General features: G+C 33.4%; 1 protein-coding gene across 3 annotated transcripts in view; it reads left to right on the forward strand.

Annotated features, from left to right (window-relative positions):
* Positions 1-18,278, forward strand: part of LOC148282521 (uncharacterized) — a 39,354-nt gene extending 21,076 nt beyond the window's left edge. The window contains exons 10-17 of one of the 3 annotated variants that reach the window (XM_088224952.1): positions 2,455-2,596; positions 4,462-4,599; positions 9,255-9,405; positions 10,685-10,822; positions 10,935-11,053; positions 13,829-14,034; positions 15,216-15,379; positions 17,758-18,278. In XM_088224952.1, the coding sequence (XP_088081078.1) occupies positions 2,455-2,596; positions 4,462-4,599; positions 9,255-9,405; positions 10,685-10,822; positions 10,935-11,053; positions 13,829-14,034; positions 15,216-15,379; positions 17,758-17,888 (1,189 nt within the window). In that variant the 3' untranslated portion in view covers positions 17,889-18,278. Of the gene's footprint in view, positions 1-2,454; positions 2,597-4,461; positions 4,600-9,254; positions 9,406-10,684; positions 10,823-10,934; positions 11,054-13,828; positions 14,035-15,215; positions 15,380-17,757 lie in introns of those variants that run through there. The other 2 variants (XM_088224953.1, XR_015822075.1) reach the window with 2 other exon arrangements.
* The last annotated feature ends 216 nt before the right edge of the window (positions 18,279-18,494 follow it).

Here is an 18,494-nt window from a genome sequence, read left to right on the forward strand (position 1 = left end):
AACTGTTTTTTTAATGGTAATACGGAATACGATTTAAATGAAATTGTTATATAACTTTATTTAAAGTAAGATTTCAAGAAGTTTGAAGTGGAATCGTCGAGATATTTTTTAATTTTTTAAAATTTTGTAATAGACTTTTTTTAATGATACAAGTAATTTCGTAATTTGCATTGTCTTGACATTACTGGTACTTATATCACTGAGTGTCCATTATTATGATTGTTTTAATATTTTAATTTTTATTTAACGAATAATAAGAAGTTTTCTAAAATGAGCTGAAATTGATCATTTTATATACATCTTTTTTTTGAGAGCGACATGATTCGAACTTATTAATAAAAGTTTTGAAACAGGGCCTACAAAAAAATATTTTGCTCAAATACTAAGAAAAGCTGTTACAAAAATTCGGGCTGCTTCCAACCATTACAAAATATTATTTGAAACACTATACAATGAATAATATAAAGTTAAACATCCTTCAAATCATTTAAGCCAGTTTTCCAGAACAGAAGGAAAATTTTATTTACCAAAATGTGAGGACTGGGTATTTTCCCTTAACATACGGGATTTCAGAATATAAATAAAAAATATTATGACTCAAATGAACGAGTCTTGAAGATTTTCTTTTAAAGGTGAGCAAATAAATGTGAAGCTTCGTTCTCGAATAATAACGGTGAAGTTATTCATCTAGTAAATCAGATAATTGTTACGAAATGCTTGTAAAAAAACTTCATACACATCAATTGCACTTCTTGTGAAATTTTGTCGAACATTGTTGAATATGGCCAATATTAATTTCCTAAAGCTAGGGTTTCCTAGGACAGCGGTGCCCGTATTTTAACGGCCGTAGTGAACGGTGATGCAGTGGACAGCCGTCGTAAAGGTGACTAGAGTGTGGTTTTCTAGGAAAACGGTGTTATCAACACCATTTAACACCGTTTTCCTAGGAAACCACTCTCTAATCACCTTTACGATGGCTGTCCACTGCATCACCGTTCAATACGGGCACCGCTGTCCTAGGAAACCCTAGCTTTAGTGTGTTTCACGTCTTTGTAAGAAACAGATAAACAGATACAATAATTGCTTTCCTGGAATAAATTAATGGATTCTAATTCATTCGGTAAAATAAATGTTTTCAAAGCTGTGAAAGATAAGTTTTCACCATATAAAAAGAACACAATAACCTCTCATTCTGTTTCGATAATAATGTCAGTCAATGAACAAATTCCTATACACAATAATACATTCATTAACTGATAATTTTATTCCATCAAAAAGCAAGGTATATTATGTTATCTTTATCAATTATTTAAAATATTTCATAAATACATTTTTTTAATCACCATAATATTTTTCTTGATTTATATTTTAATCTTGATTTATATTTCAATTATTATTTTTGAGTTTATATAAAAATTCAATTTTTTGGTTTACAAACATTAGAAAAATGATTTTTGTTTTATGTGGAATTAAAGTATATTATTTTTAATTATTTCATGAGATTCGACTTAAACGCTTATTAAACACACGCCTAATCATAATTTGCTGATACCTGAGTGTTTTTTTTTTGCAAGTAATTTACTTTCGGAGGATGGATAATATAATTTAAAAAGAAGTGAAAAGTTATATTTATAAGCCAATGTAAAGTCATGGTCAATTGGATTAAGCATTGGCCGTCATGTTCCGTCGCAAATGGCGAGTATTTTAAAGGAGATAATAAATAAATTTATAGAAAATAAAAATTTTACGTTTTTTACCGAATTCCTGTTTATTTTTTATCATAATGGATGTGTAAAAACGAATATAATTGTAAAACGTGGTGTCTAAACCAATCACACACGTATAAAAAAAATGTGAATGTAAAAGTTAACTGCCTATAGGCAGAATGGTGAATGTTACACAGTGTGTAAGTGATCACTTAACCTAGCTGAAGACAGCATAAGTAAATGCCTAAACTTTTATGTTTTCAACAGTCTCTGTTAAAAATATCTCAATTTTAAGCGAACAGTATTTTTATGTTTTTTTTATACTGTGTATTTTTTTGTTTCTGACATCTTCCCTAAAATTGTACTTTTGACGTTTCCCTTGTCCGGGAGAGTGAAAAACACATTTCTGTGCGTGAAACAGAGCCATAAACCTGGACAAGTTTTTTACAATCGATGGACACTCAGATTTTAAAATAACCTAAAAAAATAAATCGAGTGGAGTATTAGTTGGGCTCGTGGTCTACTGGTTAGTACGTTTGTCTACCATGCCCGAGATCTCTGGTTCGATTCCTGGGAAGGTTGACGTGAAATATTGATTCAATAGGTGTTTATTTTCGGGTCAATATTTTACAGTCCCTGGACTGGCGCAAAATGGTTGAGACTTATTAAATAATGTATGTTCCATCGCAGATAATGATAATGGTTTAATTAAATAAATAAATTACCTGCATTGAGGATTTTTTTACAGAGATTTGGGATGGAACTTGAGTGAGTACATTAGCTCTCTTTATGTGGAATTGAAGTCTTGGAGGAAGGTGTACTGGAGACTGTGGGGAGAGAGTCACTTCTTGAAGTGCTCAACGTGTGACAACTACTTTCCTGTTCGGCAAGTGAGTTAAGTTTTTACAGAGATTTGGAATGGAACTTGAGTGAGTACATTAGCTCTCTTTATGTGGAATTGAAGTCTTGGAGGAAGGTGTATTGGATACTGGGGAGAGAGTCACTTCTTGAAGTGCTCAACGTGTGACAACTACTTTCCTGTTCGGCAAGTGAGTTTAGTTTTTACAGAGATATGGGATGGTAACACTTAACACATAGGTACTAAAGGTTCAATATATTTTCAATAATTTGTAAAAGTACTAATCTAATCTAGACCTGTCGCAGCAAAAATAATAGAGCATTATATGTACTCATGTGACATAGCCACAAAGAACTACTTAACCGGTGTTACTGCAATAATGAATAATTATTTTTTATGTACTCTTTAAACACATCAGTCACACCAAATAGTTTTAGTGTGCTGACGTAAATTCTAACGCAGAAAAAATCATGCACGTATAGAATTTTCAATTTGTATAATAACATTATTGGACCCAATGCGAGCGATATATTCAACTTTAACATTAATAAATTAAAAAAGGAAATAAACGACAGCATACAGGGATTATCGTTGTAGGTAAGTTGTGATAGGTAAAATGCAATTCTATTATTTTTTTTTTCTTTTTATTTTAAATTTACAAAGGCTCGTATAATATGCACAAACATGTATTTGTTTGTTTTTCATTTTCGTTTCTTATGGACTTTGTTAATTATAAGTTTGAAATAATGTCTGTACCTTAGAGGCAGACGGATGAAAAAGTAAAATGTTCAACAATGGCCTAAAGAATCTACTTTCTCTAAGTGATTTCTAATAATTCAGAACATCAATTTGTATGTTCAGTATCTTAATACATTGGTACTTTCATTGTAAGACTTACATTTCTTCAAAATCAATGGACATGATCATAAACTGGAAATTAAAATCGAAATGTCATTTCATCAAATTCTGGATTTGCATCCGTCTGCCTCTGAGGTTATTTTTAGGCTAATATTATATAAATGTATCACTGTGTATGTATTTATTTATTTTTAAAAATATATTTAAAAAATGCTGTGTAACTATCAAATTTTTTTTTTTTGGCGGAAGATCCTAAAAAGCGTAATTATACTACTTACAATTTGGAGTATCAGAAAAGCTATAATTATTTATAGTAAAAACTAGCGGACCCGTCAGACGTTGTACTGCCCGAACGTTAGCTTGCCTTGGAAATAGGCTTTTGTTGATAAGTAGGTACCTAGGTACTTGTTTGTGATTAAATTCCAAAACTAAAATTTGTTAATATTCAAATAAAGCATTTAAGTAGGTACTTGTTTATGGTTGAATTCCAAAACATAAAATAAATATTTTTTCAAATATGGCATTCTTTTTGCAAACGTCAAACTCCGGTCTTCTCACCAACAGAGGGGTGTACGTATGTGGGAATGTGATTTTTAAAAATGTATTGAATTTAATATTATTTTAGTTTTACCAAAAATCCAGTAAAAATAAATAAATGGATAGAAATTATAAGGAATTTAAGGAAAGAATCTGATTGAGATCCACAGAAAAGAAATGCTGTTTGTAAACATTCAAAAACAAACTTTTTTATACACAAAAAACAAAATCTTTCAATTTTTTTGTCAATGCATTCTCCTCGAATGCAACCCTGGTAGATCGATGAATAAAACATTTATAGTAGTTACTTCTTTTTTACACATTAAATTGAAGATTTGAATATCTACGAACACGCACAGCGCAAAGATCTACATTTCTCTGAAAACCGCACGTAAATCGGTTAAGCCGTTTCCGGAGTTCAGTGACATCACACGTACAGAGGAATTATATATATGAAGATAGCAATAATTAAATTTCGAATTTCAGTAAATTTTTTTTCAGATGGATTGGTGTTGTTACCACGCGGACATGCCTCAGTTCTTCTCGCCTGATCCTGCCAAGCCCACCTGCCTCCCCATCGGCCGATACCCCTGCTGCAGCCAGCGGGCTTACAGATTCCAAACCATCACCCATACCATGGTAACATAATAATAAGGCTCTGCTTTCTGACAAAACCTAATTAGAAAACCCCATACAAATTAATTGATTATAGAAATAAAAGACAAGCGATACTTCAATCCACAAATTTGGAAAAAACGGCGACCGGTTTCATCGTTTTGCGATATTTACTATAAAAATTTAGAGAACTCAAAATTATATTATAATAGTAATTTGTTGATAAATCCACCTGGTCCATGAAGAAGTTTAGAAATTGGGAAAAAATGTAATGAAATTCAGGCGTTGCTTAGTATGTAGGTGAAATAATTCAATTGGATGAATCTCACCCGCACAAATAAAGATTTCTGCTCTTTAACTTCACATCTATCGACAGATGAAAGAATTGAAGGAATATCGATGTTTAAATGTGGGCAGAATGGAGAATGTGACAGGTCATAAAGCCCTGTAGATGCCTAGAATTATATAAATGACCTTCTCTAAAGTGTTCTTCATCTCTGTTGTAATATGTTAAATTTTAATTGAGTTATTTTTGTGTGAATGACCTTTTCATTAAGTGTTTCGAAGTAACTAATGAGTAGATACAATGATATTTTAATACATTAACATATTTAACAATATTTGAAGTGTGTCCGAATGTTTGTAGACAGGCTGGATTTACAGATCATGGAAATCATGATTGTTATACAAAGGTTTATATTTCTATTATGTCCAATAAAACAAGTTTTCGGGCACCTGGCTAAACTTTATCCCGGACAGCAAAAATCAAAATATAAATTGTAATATAATATGGTTTACTTTATATCTGATAACAAAAAGGATATTCAGAATGACAGTAATTACCGTTTAAATACCTATTTTTATGATAAGAGATAAGAATAATGTCAGCAGGATGTAATTATTGTCTGTATTGCTAACTTCCAGATGGTATTATTATAAATTATAATGATGTAGTTTGATAAAACATTAATATCCAATCTACAGGAAGAAAAATATCACATAACACTCATCTTTGAAATTACCATTGCAATGCGAGTTCAGTGGTGTGTACGATGTACATATGTAATATAGGTGGATATTCATAATACATAGGCCGAATGTCCCACATTTTGTGGAGTTTCTCTAAACCGACCAAAATATCATTTGGGCTGTTAATGCCTAGACTTCTTTATTCCCTATTTGTTCTCTTTCTTTGACAAATAACAACAGAGATGGAGAGCATTTCTTAGAAGGAAATGTGGAAGTCTGGGCTGCAATGGTCACAGAGCCTTATCTCGTCATATCAAAACTACCAAGCTGGGCGCTCGATAATTAATAGCAAGTTTTCTATACTTTAGGATTGTTCATTGAAAGATCACATTTTACTTATATTTTTTTCCATTTTAAACTGTGATTAATATTCCATTATAAACTACGATTAATAGTCATACAGAACTCATCAAATTAATTTCCCAAAAAGCGCCTTCGAATCATTCTACGCCGAAATATTAACTTAGTCCGAGTAAACTTTTCGTAATAATCTCTTGAGAAACCATTCCGAATCAATTTTCTCGAAATGTCAAATCCGAGTTCAAATCTCGAAATCCATTCCGAATTAATGTTTCGATTGTCTCGAAATCCATTCCAAATAAATATTTCGATTGTCTCGAAAAATCAAGTTCGAATTAATATCTCGATTGTCTTGGAAAACCATTTCGAATGAATTTACTCGAGATATCTCGATTATTTTTTTGTCAAGTCCGAGTGAACGCGAATTATTGTAAGCATTTCGAAATGTTTCGATCTTTTTAATAATCGAATATTTAGATTATTTTAACTCGATTATTCCCACCGTTGGTCCTCAGCACGGCTAACCCCAGTGAGGTCACATTATTTTTTATTGTTAATCATTGTTTATAATGTGAAAAAATGAATAAATAAATATCCTCATTTTATTAACCATAATCATTATGTTTCAAACATTGGCAGAATGTAAAGTTACACTGTGTGTAAAGTGGCCACTTAAAACCAGCCAATGACAGGTCATAAGCCCTGTGAATACCTAGACTTCTATATTCCCTTCTACAAAATGTTCTTCATCTCTGTTGTAATATATTGCTGTCATTTTTATTTTTTTTATTATTTACTTTTTATCACAAACTGTAGACAAATTTACTACTGTGCATATTTTTTGGAAAATTTATTAAAATCATTCTTATGTTGCTAGAATTTCCACTCATCCATGCGCTTTGTGGCTGCAAGACGTCCGTAAATTTAGCTTTTATATGTGAATGTTATCAACTATGAAATTATTTGGTATATTAATTTCATTACCTTGTTTGTCATTGCTTCATAGTTTTATGTTCTTTTTGTTCAGTTTCTTGCATTTATGTTTCTTCATGTAACTGTTGTAATTGGCTTAGGCCGTATCTATAATAAATAAATGCAGTCTAGAATTCCAACAACACAGCAAATTTAAAACACGCCTAAACAAAAAAATCTATTAAAATTAAGTGGGGGAACTTCAAACAATTGGATATATATATATATATATATATATAGTTGGATAATTTATATAGCGCCATTTTTGTGAAAATCACCTCAAGGGCGCTGTACAATTAGAAAATATCCCAGTACGTCTTGCAGCTACAGAGCGCATGGACGGTTGGGATTCTAGTTCCTCGTTTTCAATTAAGATCAATAAAAAATTATAACAGATAGGAGCTAGATTACAGGACGTCTTGCAGCTACAGAGCGCATAGACAGTTAGAAATTTAGCCCCCATTTACACATTTTAAAAATTGACAAATAAATTTAGTGTATTAATGATACTAAAAAAATAAATGAAAATAATATGAATAATAAAAAAGAGTAAGATTACAACACGTCTTGCAGCTACTAAGCGCATAGACGATTGGAATTCTAGACCCCATTTATAAAATTTAGGTATTTTTAAGTTGGTATATGAATGCTAGATAACCAATCATCGTGCAGCTACAAAGCGCATGGACGAGTGGAATTCACACAACATGTTTATACGGCAAATTTTCTTGAAAATGTACCAAAAAAAATTTGAATAAAAATTAACTACTTTGAACGACGTCACTAGTTCATATGAGTCAACTAATGAAAAGAGTTTTCGGTTTACTTTACCATCAATGAACCAATCGGCAGAACTGACTGAGAAAAAGCGGAAGAGTACTTGAGACGTCACACGCAGAGTAATTTCAGAAATAAAAAACTTAAAAAAATTAAAGCGCTGATAATATGATACATAAAAAATAAAAATTTTGGCTTATTTTAATAGTCTATTAACAAATACAAAAAAAAAAAAAAACTCTACTTCCTCATTTGTAGACTTTAAATTCACTATCTTCTTACATGTTTATTTCACATGATTTTTTTTTTGTAAAAATACATAAACATATCTGTATTTTTCTAATGTGTAACACAAATTTACAAAATAACTAACATGGCGAGTGCACTTTATCTTGGCTCATAGAGTTTCTTAAAAAGATCTTAATTCACTTTAGCGTCGAAAAATATTTTTCACTCTCAACTGTCATCATTGTAATTCCACAAATAAAAATTACTAGTACATTTAACTTTTAAAACACAAACAAATTACTAAAAATGTACAGGATTAAAATTTTACGAGTCAATATGAGAACAGGACCCTAACAAACACACGTGCAAGAAACAATGTAATAATATTAATTCACAAAGCTCATTTCAATATTGTAAAAAAAGACGAGAAAATATAAACTTATATATGATAATTCTTTCCATTAAGAATTCGTCCTTTTTAAGTGTAGGTATGTAAAATACATACAAATTCATTTATCATCGTATCTCTTCCAGTCTAGACCAATGCCAATATTGTATTATTATTATCAATTTCATTCTTATATTCCTTGTTTCATATTGTTATCTATACCGGGACAATGCCCGCGTTCGAATTAATTTTGGGTGAAATGTTCCGATGTTCATGAGCGCATGGACGTTTCATCTCTTTCTTTTTTTCATGAGAAAATCTAGGGATAAGACATTAGCTTTGGGACAGTTACAGAAATGACCCGCGTATTCGACATAACATGAACATTATTTGACGGCGTACGTGCTTAATAGTATAAGTCCTTATATATTTTCGAATGAATGTTTTTTTTAAATTTCCTAAAACCTAATTGCATTATATTATATACTTTTATAGAGGTATTTTATTATACTCTACTAGATAGTAGCTATTTATTAGTTCATGTAAAACATATGATTGAATGGATTTAATGGATTTAACTTCAAGGAATAAATAAATAAAATAATTTAAATTACTTACAATTTTTGGTTTGTTACACACGAAAATACAGAGGTTAAACAAAGAATATTTTAAAGTGAATTTGAATACTGGTGAAGACAGAGAAGGGCGAGTAACATATTACGCGCCCTTATATAAGGACCTATATAGGTCCATTGGGCACTGCGGCCATAGACAACAACACATCCTCGTCTCTCACTCTCTGGTCCCCACACATTCTTTGTAATGTATTAAGTCAATTATTTTAATTGGTAGCAATTTTTAAGGGGTCATTGACCCAATGGGCATAAGGGAAAGCCGCCACTGCCTCCCCCACCTCAATAATTTTATCAAGCCGGCATTTGGACATACTCAAACAATAAAAGAAATCTTTTTTCTTCCTCTTCAGCAAGGATGCCAGTTCAGAGAACACACTCCGAGGCAACAGACTGACCACGACACCGCAGTGTTGGCTATATACGGCGAGTTCAAGCACGTCATAGCGCACGAGGCACCACAGATGGTCTTCCCCGAACAACTGATAAGGCTAGTAACGAAAGGTAAACTAAAATAAAAACAATGTTTGAGTATGTCCAAATGCTTGCAGACTGGCTGGATTTTCTCCCTAGGGAGTTGTTCATATTTAAATTTATTTCAACAGAGAGGGATAACGTTTTTGAGAAGGGAATGTTAAAACATGGGCAGAATGGTGAATGTTACACAGTGTGTAAAGTGGCCACTTAAACCAGCCAATGACAGGTCATAAGCCCTGTAAATGCCTAGACTTCCATATTCCCTTCTCAAAAACGTTTTCCCTCTCTGTTGAAATAAATTTAAATATGAACAACTCCCTAGGGAGAAAATCTAGCCAGTCTGCAAGCATTTGGACATACTCAAACATTGTTGAATTACTACCTGGTAAAAGAAGAGTTATAAAAATTGGAAAATTATTTTCAGGCGTTGCCTAGTAGGTGATTTGGTTCAGCCGGATGAATCTCACCAACATCATAAAGGTTTCAGCTCCTTTACTTCACAAAAGTCAACAGATGGAATAGTTGAGGAAATGTGGATGTTCAAACATGGGCAGAATGGTGAATGTTACACAGTGTGTAAAGTGGCCACTTAAACCAGCCAATGACAGGTCATAAGCCCTGTAAATGCCTAGACTTCCATATTCCCTTCTCAAAAACGTTTTCCCTCTCTGTTGAAATAAATTTAAATATGAACAACTCCCTAGGGAGAAAATTTAGCCAGTCTGCAAGCATTTGGACATACTCAAACATTGTTGAATTACTACCTGGTAAAAGAAGAGTTATAAAAATTGGAAAATTATTTTCAGGCGTTGCCTAGTAGGTGATTTGGTTCAGCCGGATGAATCTCACCAACATCATAAAGGTTTCAGCTCCTTTACTTCACAAAAGTCAACAGATGGAAGAGTTGAGGAAATGTGGATGTTCAAACATGGGCAGAATGGTGAATGTTACACAGTGTGTAAAGTGGCCACTTAAACCAGCCAATGACAGGTCATAAGCCCTGTAAATGCCTAGACTTCCATAGTCCCTTCTCAAAAACGTTTTACCTCTCTGTTGAAATAAATTTAAAATAAAAACATTTGAAAATTGTATAATTTATCAATATTTTTACAAATCTGCAAAATAAGCTGACTGTGAGTTGAACTGAAGTTGAGCTGAACATCAAAACCTGGAGATGAATTTGGGCCGAAATAGGCAGATTGTTTACACATCTCAAATATTTATCAGCATTCTTTATCTCGGATCGTAGTATAGAAGTTATTTTCCATTGCTGTTTGTAAATTTATTGGCCTCAAATGCTCTTTAGAAAACGAAGAGGATCTCGGAAAACTTAGCGGAACGGAAGTGTTTTGGTGGAATGGACTGAAGCTTGCCCCACCTCGACAGACCCTAGGATTATTGGGAAAGCTGTACTCTGGCAGTGTGGTCACTAAACTGAATAATGGTTTGTTCATTCGCATTTATATCTTGGTTTTCAGACAGCCCTATTCAATTTAGCTAAATTTGTTATATTATTTATAAAACTAATTGCATACTTATTTATTATTTTGTAATAGCTAATAAGGGGCCTGGAGCAGTTTCAACAAACCCGTCTACAGGGAGCAGTTTACCTTCAGCGGTGGTCGAGTGTTCTCCGGAAATTATCAAGACTTCAGAATGTAAAATTTCAACCAAGGTGTGTCGTATTATTTATTAATGTTTATCTTTTTACTCGGATATTCTAATAATAATAATAATAATGTTTGGATAATTTATATAGCGTTATTTTTGTGAAAATCACCTTAAGGGCACTGTACAGTAAATAAATATCTCCACAGAGCGCATGGACGCATGGGATTCTAGTTTCTCGTCTCCAATTATGATGTATTACAATTATGAAATATATGAGCTAGATAACAGAACGTCTTGCAGCTACAGAGCGCTTGGACAATAAGAAATCTAGCCCCTATTTACATTTTTATTTTTAAAAAAAATATTTGACAATGAAGTTTAGAGTTGATAAGGTAAGAAAATATTGTATCGTGTAATATAGAAATAGGGTGGAATATTTTATACAAAAGCTAATATCAAAGATGTTGTAATTTTGATCCAAACTCTGGAGTAAAACTCTGAAAAAAAAAGACTGCTAAAACTTTAGTTTTTTATTTATTTATTTTATTTTTTTATAAAATACAAATATAATTTAAGTTAAATACAAATTAAGATGGAAAGAAAAATAATAATACAGTCAAAGAAAACAATTATAAATATGGGCAGTATAATGAAAAAATTAACTCTGTGTTCAGGCGGGTGAAGAAGACGGTGGCTGCTCTCGGGTCCAGGTAGTTTCTCGCACAATTCTCGTAAACTCTCGACGTGCGCTCACGTCAACAATTTGTGGAAGTGACATAAATAATAAATACATTGCTTAAATATTAAAATTTCGATTGTAAATTGGTTCAGTGCCAAAAGTGCAAAAAATATTTAAACAAAGATAGTGATATGTTCAAGCGCAATGGTGACTGTGGCGGGACATTCCATAAAATCTGCATAGAAAACAGTGAAGTTGCAGCAAAGGGGGTAGAGAATTCTGGAAATGTAACATCTGCTAAAATGAGCTGGGTTTCGAAAGCGACAACACGACACATGACTGGCAAACAAGATGAGCGCCGCGAGTCGAAAGGACCTGATAAAATGGAAGAAACATTAACACACATTAACGCGAAGCTATCAATTATGCTAGAGATTAAAAAAGATTTGGAAGCACTCACCAAACCAGTGGATTTTCTATCCCAAAAATATGACGAAATTCAAAAACAAAACGCAGAAACATCGGAAAAAGTAAAAAAATTAGAAAATAAATTAACTGACGTCATACATAAAAACGAATATTTAGAAAAATACAACGGTGCGTTAGAAAACAGAATTCAAGAACTGGAACAAGCCGAAAATAATAACAATATCGAACTGATTGGAATAGGAAAACAAGAAAATGAAAACATTAAGAGTGTTATAAAGAAAATTGCTGAAAAAAAATATATAAAAAATGACGACATCGAGACAATATGGCGAATGCCGCAACGAACGGCCACCTCCTGTGGTTGTCAAATTCTCATGCCGTCGACGCGAGATATATTCTCTTAAGAGACGTACGATGTTTTGGATAAATTTAAATTAAAAAATGAACTCATTACAATTTACAATCGAGACGATTTTAAAAAGGCTGACGGTGCTATTTCAATTTTGCAGTTGTTTCTAAATAATGGTCTAGCCGAGTCTTTTTCCGAATGTGTAAAATTATTTTGTACAATCCCCATGACTTCTGTTAAAAGCGAATGTTGTTTTTCCACATCAAAGAGAGTTAAAACATTTTGAAGGAACACAATGTCACAGGACCGTCTCAACGAATTGTCAGTGCTAAAGTATCGAAAGAAAATAAATTCAGACCATACTGGATTTTTATTCTCGTGTAATTGAAGTGTTCGGAAATAAAAAGAATGACGAATTAAGCTTTTATGCAAAAAATAAGTAAGTTTAATTTGTATGAATATTTTTCCTATAAAAAATTCTACATTAGGTAGTAAAAAAATTGATGTGGAATGTTGAAAAATGATATCTGAAATAGCCTAGGTTAAAAATCATCCTTATAAGGCACTTAGGGAAAAAGCATAAGTTACACGCTGTGAACCGTCATATTTTAGCCAGTGGCCGCCACTGCTCCCGGACGAAATAAAGAATAGTGAAATAAATAAAAACAAAGTAAAATTGGTTTTAAAAATCTTTTTCTTAAATTCTAAGTTTAGTGTGTAAAAAAAAAATGGGAAACCAAGCAATTTAAAACAGTGTCAAAAAAAGTGTTTGTTTATTATTTTTTTATATATTTCGGTATCAAAAAAGACTTGATTTACTTGTATTTAATTTTTTTAAACTTTTATTTTATTGATATATTTGAGATTTTTTTATATTTTTATGTAAACATTATTATATTGTGTTACCAAAATGTTAAAAGAGAGAAATCCCTGCAAAAAAACTACTTTTGCAGTTTGGCGGGAATTAAAAAAATTGTTTGGAAGAATGCTTATGTAAAAAAAATTTCAATAAAAAAAAAAAAAGGTATAATTCTGAATAAGGAAATCAGGCGGAGATAAGTCTGCCTTGTTGTGAAGTGGTAGGCGTATTCGCCTACCACCCTTAAGTTCCTACGTCGGATTCCTAGCAGGGTAGATGTGAAATATTAATTTCGAACTGCAATATTTTTTTGTTCCTGGGTGGGCACCTGAAACATAAGACTGATCACCTTACCTTCATGTAACAGATGATCGAAATACACTGCATTTAGTTTACTTGTGCAGTGCCCTATGCACTTCTGGGTGTGAAAAGGGGAACGATGATGGTTACTTTAAGATAATTTTACTGAACCGACGCTAGCCTGACGATTAAATAATTGTAGATATTGTGTTCATTTTTAAAGCAGCCTGTTGTCGCGGAAGGTAAGGGCCAGCTGCGCAAGGCGGAGTCCGCAGAGGAAGATTCCAGCTCCTCATCATCCGCCTCGTCTTGTTCCTCCACATCGTCGAGCTCCAGCGAAGAGTCCAGCCGCAGTGAGGAGAGCAGTCCCCAGCCCCAACCCGCGCGCCGCAGTGCCTTCAGGGGGCGCCAGAGATTGTTAACGAGAAGGTTCGTTGGCCCACTGACTCATTAACCAGTTTGTATCAGCCAGTGCGAGCGGTGAGATTTTAGATAGGTAAGCTGCAAAATTCCCATAAAATGTCTATTGAGGTAGTACAGAAACATCCTAAAGAAGCTCTATTTTATATTTGATAAATAATCCATAGCAAACGGCGTTAGCGGCTTGTAGTTACATTCAAAATATTTTCCAATTCAGCATAAATATTTCATTAGTAATTAGATTGAAAATGGTTCTCGTGAGGACTTGAACCCCAATAGTGGTACAAAATAATCAGTTCGATGAAGGAATTTTCTCGGAAAGTTAATGTGCAGTTCAAAATGTCTACATTACCATAGAGATCATGGTAATATACATATTTATACAGATATATTCAATAAACAAATTTCGTATAATTGTTCTTAAAAAATTGTCCTTATATTATACAGAGACTAATAAAACAGATAATATTTAGTATTGCGGGAGATTGTTGTTATTTCTAAATTTAATTATCGTTTTATTTTGACACTATTGTGTTGCTGATGAAAGTAGGCTAAATATTGTCGAAATGTGATCTCTCAGGCGAATGTGCGGTAAAACTATATATTATAGCACAATTGTCGAAATTTGCTCATTATTATTAAATTTAAAAAATATATATATATTAGCGTTCCTATAAATATGTTACCCAAATATTTATATTTTGGTGGCCATTTTCAAAGAATTGTAAATAACTCACTATTAGAAAATGGAAATCAAGTTGGGGTAGAGTAGGGTGCGAACCTCGGACCTCTGATCCGCGAGTCTGCAACACTAGCCACGGGACCACAACTCGATTCTGTATTTCACGATCACAATCTCATTATGTAAGACTGAGAAAAGCATTATTGACAAAATCAAGAAAAGAGCCTTATCTTCTTCTTCTTCCAAGTCGGTCCCTCAATGCTGAGGATCGTGATCACCATGAACATTTCTGATTAGTATGTTCCACTCCAGTCTGTCCTCAGCCCGACGAACTGACTCATTAAATTTTAGCCCCGTAGCCACCTTTATTTGGTCAGTCCATCTATATGGGATTCTACCCCGGCTTCTCCTGCCTTCAACTCGGCCAGACATTATTGCCTTATATAGAAGATAATTGAGTATAATTTGTCAATTTTTAGTATATCTAACTAAAGTTTACTGTTTGCAGGAGGGCGTCGGGCGGGGGCGGGCGGCAGTGGGCGGCGGCGCTGTCGGCGCGAAGCAACCAGGACCAGCAGCGCCAGTACGAGGAGCGCGCGGCGCGCCAGATGGGGGCGCTGCTGTCGCGCCGCGCCAGCCAGAACGCGAGGCGGGACCAGCCGCAGCCGTTAGGTAACTGACCCTCGCATGCAGCGGCGATGTTAACATGCCGTGTCGGAGGTTAAAGTCGTGTTGAGTGAGTAATCTGTGTTCGGGCGGACTAAGAACAAAGTTCTGGAAACCCTGGACAAGTGTGTTCTTTCCGATGACTTCTCTCGTGTTAAAAATGTGAACAAGGAAATTGATTGGAGGTAAATCCACATCATAGTTCGTAGTGTAGTAATTAGCATGTTCCCCTACCTTGCTCGAGGTTCTAGATTCGATTCCTGACAGGGTGGACGTAAAACATTGGTTTCAAACTCAGTTCTACACTAATATTTCTTTGTTCAAGGACTGATTTACAATTGTTTAATTTTAACATTTGGTACATTTTTTATTACATAATATATAACTTTACAACTTTACATGAGAACAAAAAAACCCACCTAGGCTTAGCCTGGACGGAAATATATGGTGTAGATGCATAATATAAAAAAAATAATATGAAAGTAAAAATTTAATGTTACATTCAGGTTGCTTTTTAATAAAAATTAGTAAGATTTAAGAATCTGAATATAAGAAATAGAAAAGATAAAGAATACGTGTAGAACAAAAAATATTAAATTTAAGTTGATAATTAAATGAGGAAAAAATACGAGAGCAAATTTATTTATCAGTAAAAGAAAACATTGACATTTATATTTTTGACCCAGTTTATAAATGAATTATTAGTAGAAGAGAGGCTTAAATTATTATTTTCCGTTGTGTCTAAAGTATGAGTGATACAGTTTAGGGGCAAGGACATTTGCATGCCCCTGTCCTAGTGTTGATTTACGAAACGGAATCTCTAGCACTTGATTCCTTCATTGACTATGGCGGTTTGGGTTTTGAGGGAACAAGTGCTGACGATTTACAACAAATTTTAGACATTGGAGACAATACAACTGTCTTACATTTAAAAGTTTGGCTTCTTGGAATAATCGGATGGAGGGTTATGTTTTATTCATATCAGGCATAATTTTTATTATTAGTTTTTGTACTTTTTTTATTTTTTTTTATTTATTAAATCATATAAATTTTTTTTTGTACTCCCAGGAGTTACAACAAACTCATTTTGGGACAGAAAAATATTTACGCATAGGTATGTGAACAACAATAATATAGCAACAAATAGTAATAAAGTAACAAGTAATAATATGTACATAAAAACTGAAATAAGATAGCAAGCAAATATATGATACAAATCATACATCCGCTTGCCATCCTTTAAACAATCCATAATAAAAATTAAAAATAAAATTGTTATATTTACATATTGCAAGAAATAAATATTTAAGGGAAAAAATAACTTAAAACTAAATTTCACCCTCCACGTACCTCCTCAAGTAGTAATTTTTTTAATGAATACAGTTATTTATTGACGTTCTATAGGATTCCGGTAGCCTGTTGTACTCGCTACAAGCAAGTCATTATCATTAAAGTATCATTAAAGGTTGAATATGATTAAATGCTCCACTCCATCCAATTATTCCATAAGATAGTGTTGATTGGACAAGTGAATGATAAACCATTTTATTAACTTTGTTATCAACAATACCATTCAGGCGCTGAAATGCATAAGTTAAATATCTCAGTTAGTTCACATTTTTTTCTATATGATTTGTCCATTAAAGTTGGCTGTCAATAATGACACCCGGGTACTTGGTACATTTCCCTGAATTCCTGACACACCTTCCATGAAATAAAATGATTCAGATACACCGCGATCGGAGTAACAAGTGGCGGCCTCCACGATGTAACGGTCAAGACGCTTGACTCACACGCCAAAGGTTCCGGGTTCGATTCCTAGTGAGAACACATAAATTAAAATATGATTTTTCTCAAGCCTGGGTATTTTGTGCCGCGATTCACCACTGTATTGGGCCTCCTGGACTTTTGTGGTGCATAAAAAACAACGCAATGTCCTGGACGATGACATATTGTCGGTGATATTGCAATACCCCCTAACCTGTTTTTTGTATGAAAATGTTTACTGAAATAAATTTGTTATAGGAGAGCTCTTAGTTTTAAGTTATCGCTATTTTCACTCTAAATAATGATAGTTTTTCTAATACTTTAGCAGTATTTTTGGTTTAGCAGTATTTTTTTATATCCCCTGCCAAAAAAAATAATTGATAGTTACCAGGTATTGTGCGGTATCACCGAAGATACATTTAAACAGAGGCAGAATGGTGAATGCTGCACACTACACAATGTGTATTGGATAAATCGAACCATCCAACGGTAGGTCATATATGCTCAAATGTCTAGACTTCTGTACTTATTTCTATTTCCTTCTGAGCCGATTCCTTCGTCTCCGTTGAGGTATCCGAGTAACATTGTAATGTTGCATTTGATGCATTTGTCCGCAGGTGGCGTTTACGTGCGGCTAGAAGCGGAATGGAAAGAGTCTCTAGTGTCCAGCGTCCCTTCCGCACCCGTACCTCGGCCAACAAGGCAAATCCATTCAGCCAAAGGATCGCGATCGAAGAATTCTAAATAATTATATAACGGCGGTTGAATGTAGTAGCATGTGTGCAACAGAAGGCAAATAAATAAATCGATAAATTAATGAACTATTTTATTAATTCCGTTTCAACTATATTTTCGACTACTCGCGGCTTTTAAAGACCACAAAATTATATATTATGTACATAACCGACCCGTTACTCCCTGTTTCGGCTTCTAAAAATAGCCTATTCTGTCTAGATCAGTGGGTTCCAACCAGTGGATAATTACCCCTATGGGGTAAAAGCTCAGAGTAATAATGCGTAACCTAGAGAGGAGCCCAAACGTAGGAAAACCATTCTATGACTATTGGGTATTAAGTTAGCTACGGTTCGCAGCAAAACAATTGCCAAATGGATATTTATTTGCATTGTAATTACTTTTAAATATGTACCTGTGTATTTATCATTGCAGGGTTATTTCAATATATTTTTCTATAATTCGCCTATATTTATTTTATAAAACTGAAAATACATAGTTGTGTTTATTCTTTTATTCATTTAATTCACAATATATTTAAGTTATATTTATTGATACCATTGATTAATACGTATTAATAAATCAATGATTGATACATAAATCCCATCTCCATTGAACCAAA

This window comes from Micrasema longulum, unplaced genomic scaffold (assembly GCF_059751315.1).
Source record: "Micrasema longulum isolate JH-2025_06_02 unplaced genomic scaffold, ASM5975131v1 h1tg000321l, whole genome shotgun sequence".
Lineage (NCBI taxonomy): Eukaryota > Metazoa > Arthropoda > Insecta > Trichoptera > Brachycentridae > Micrasema > Micrasema longulum.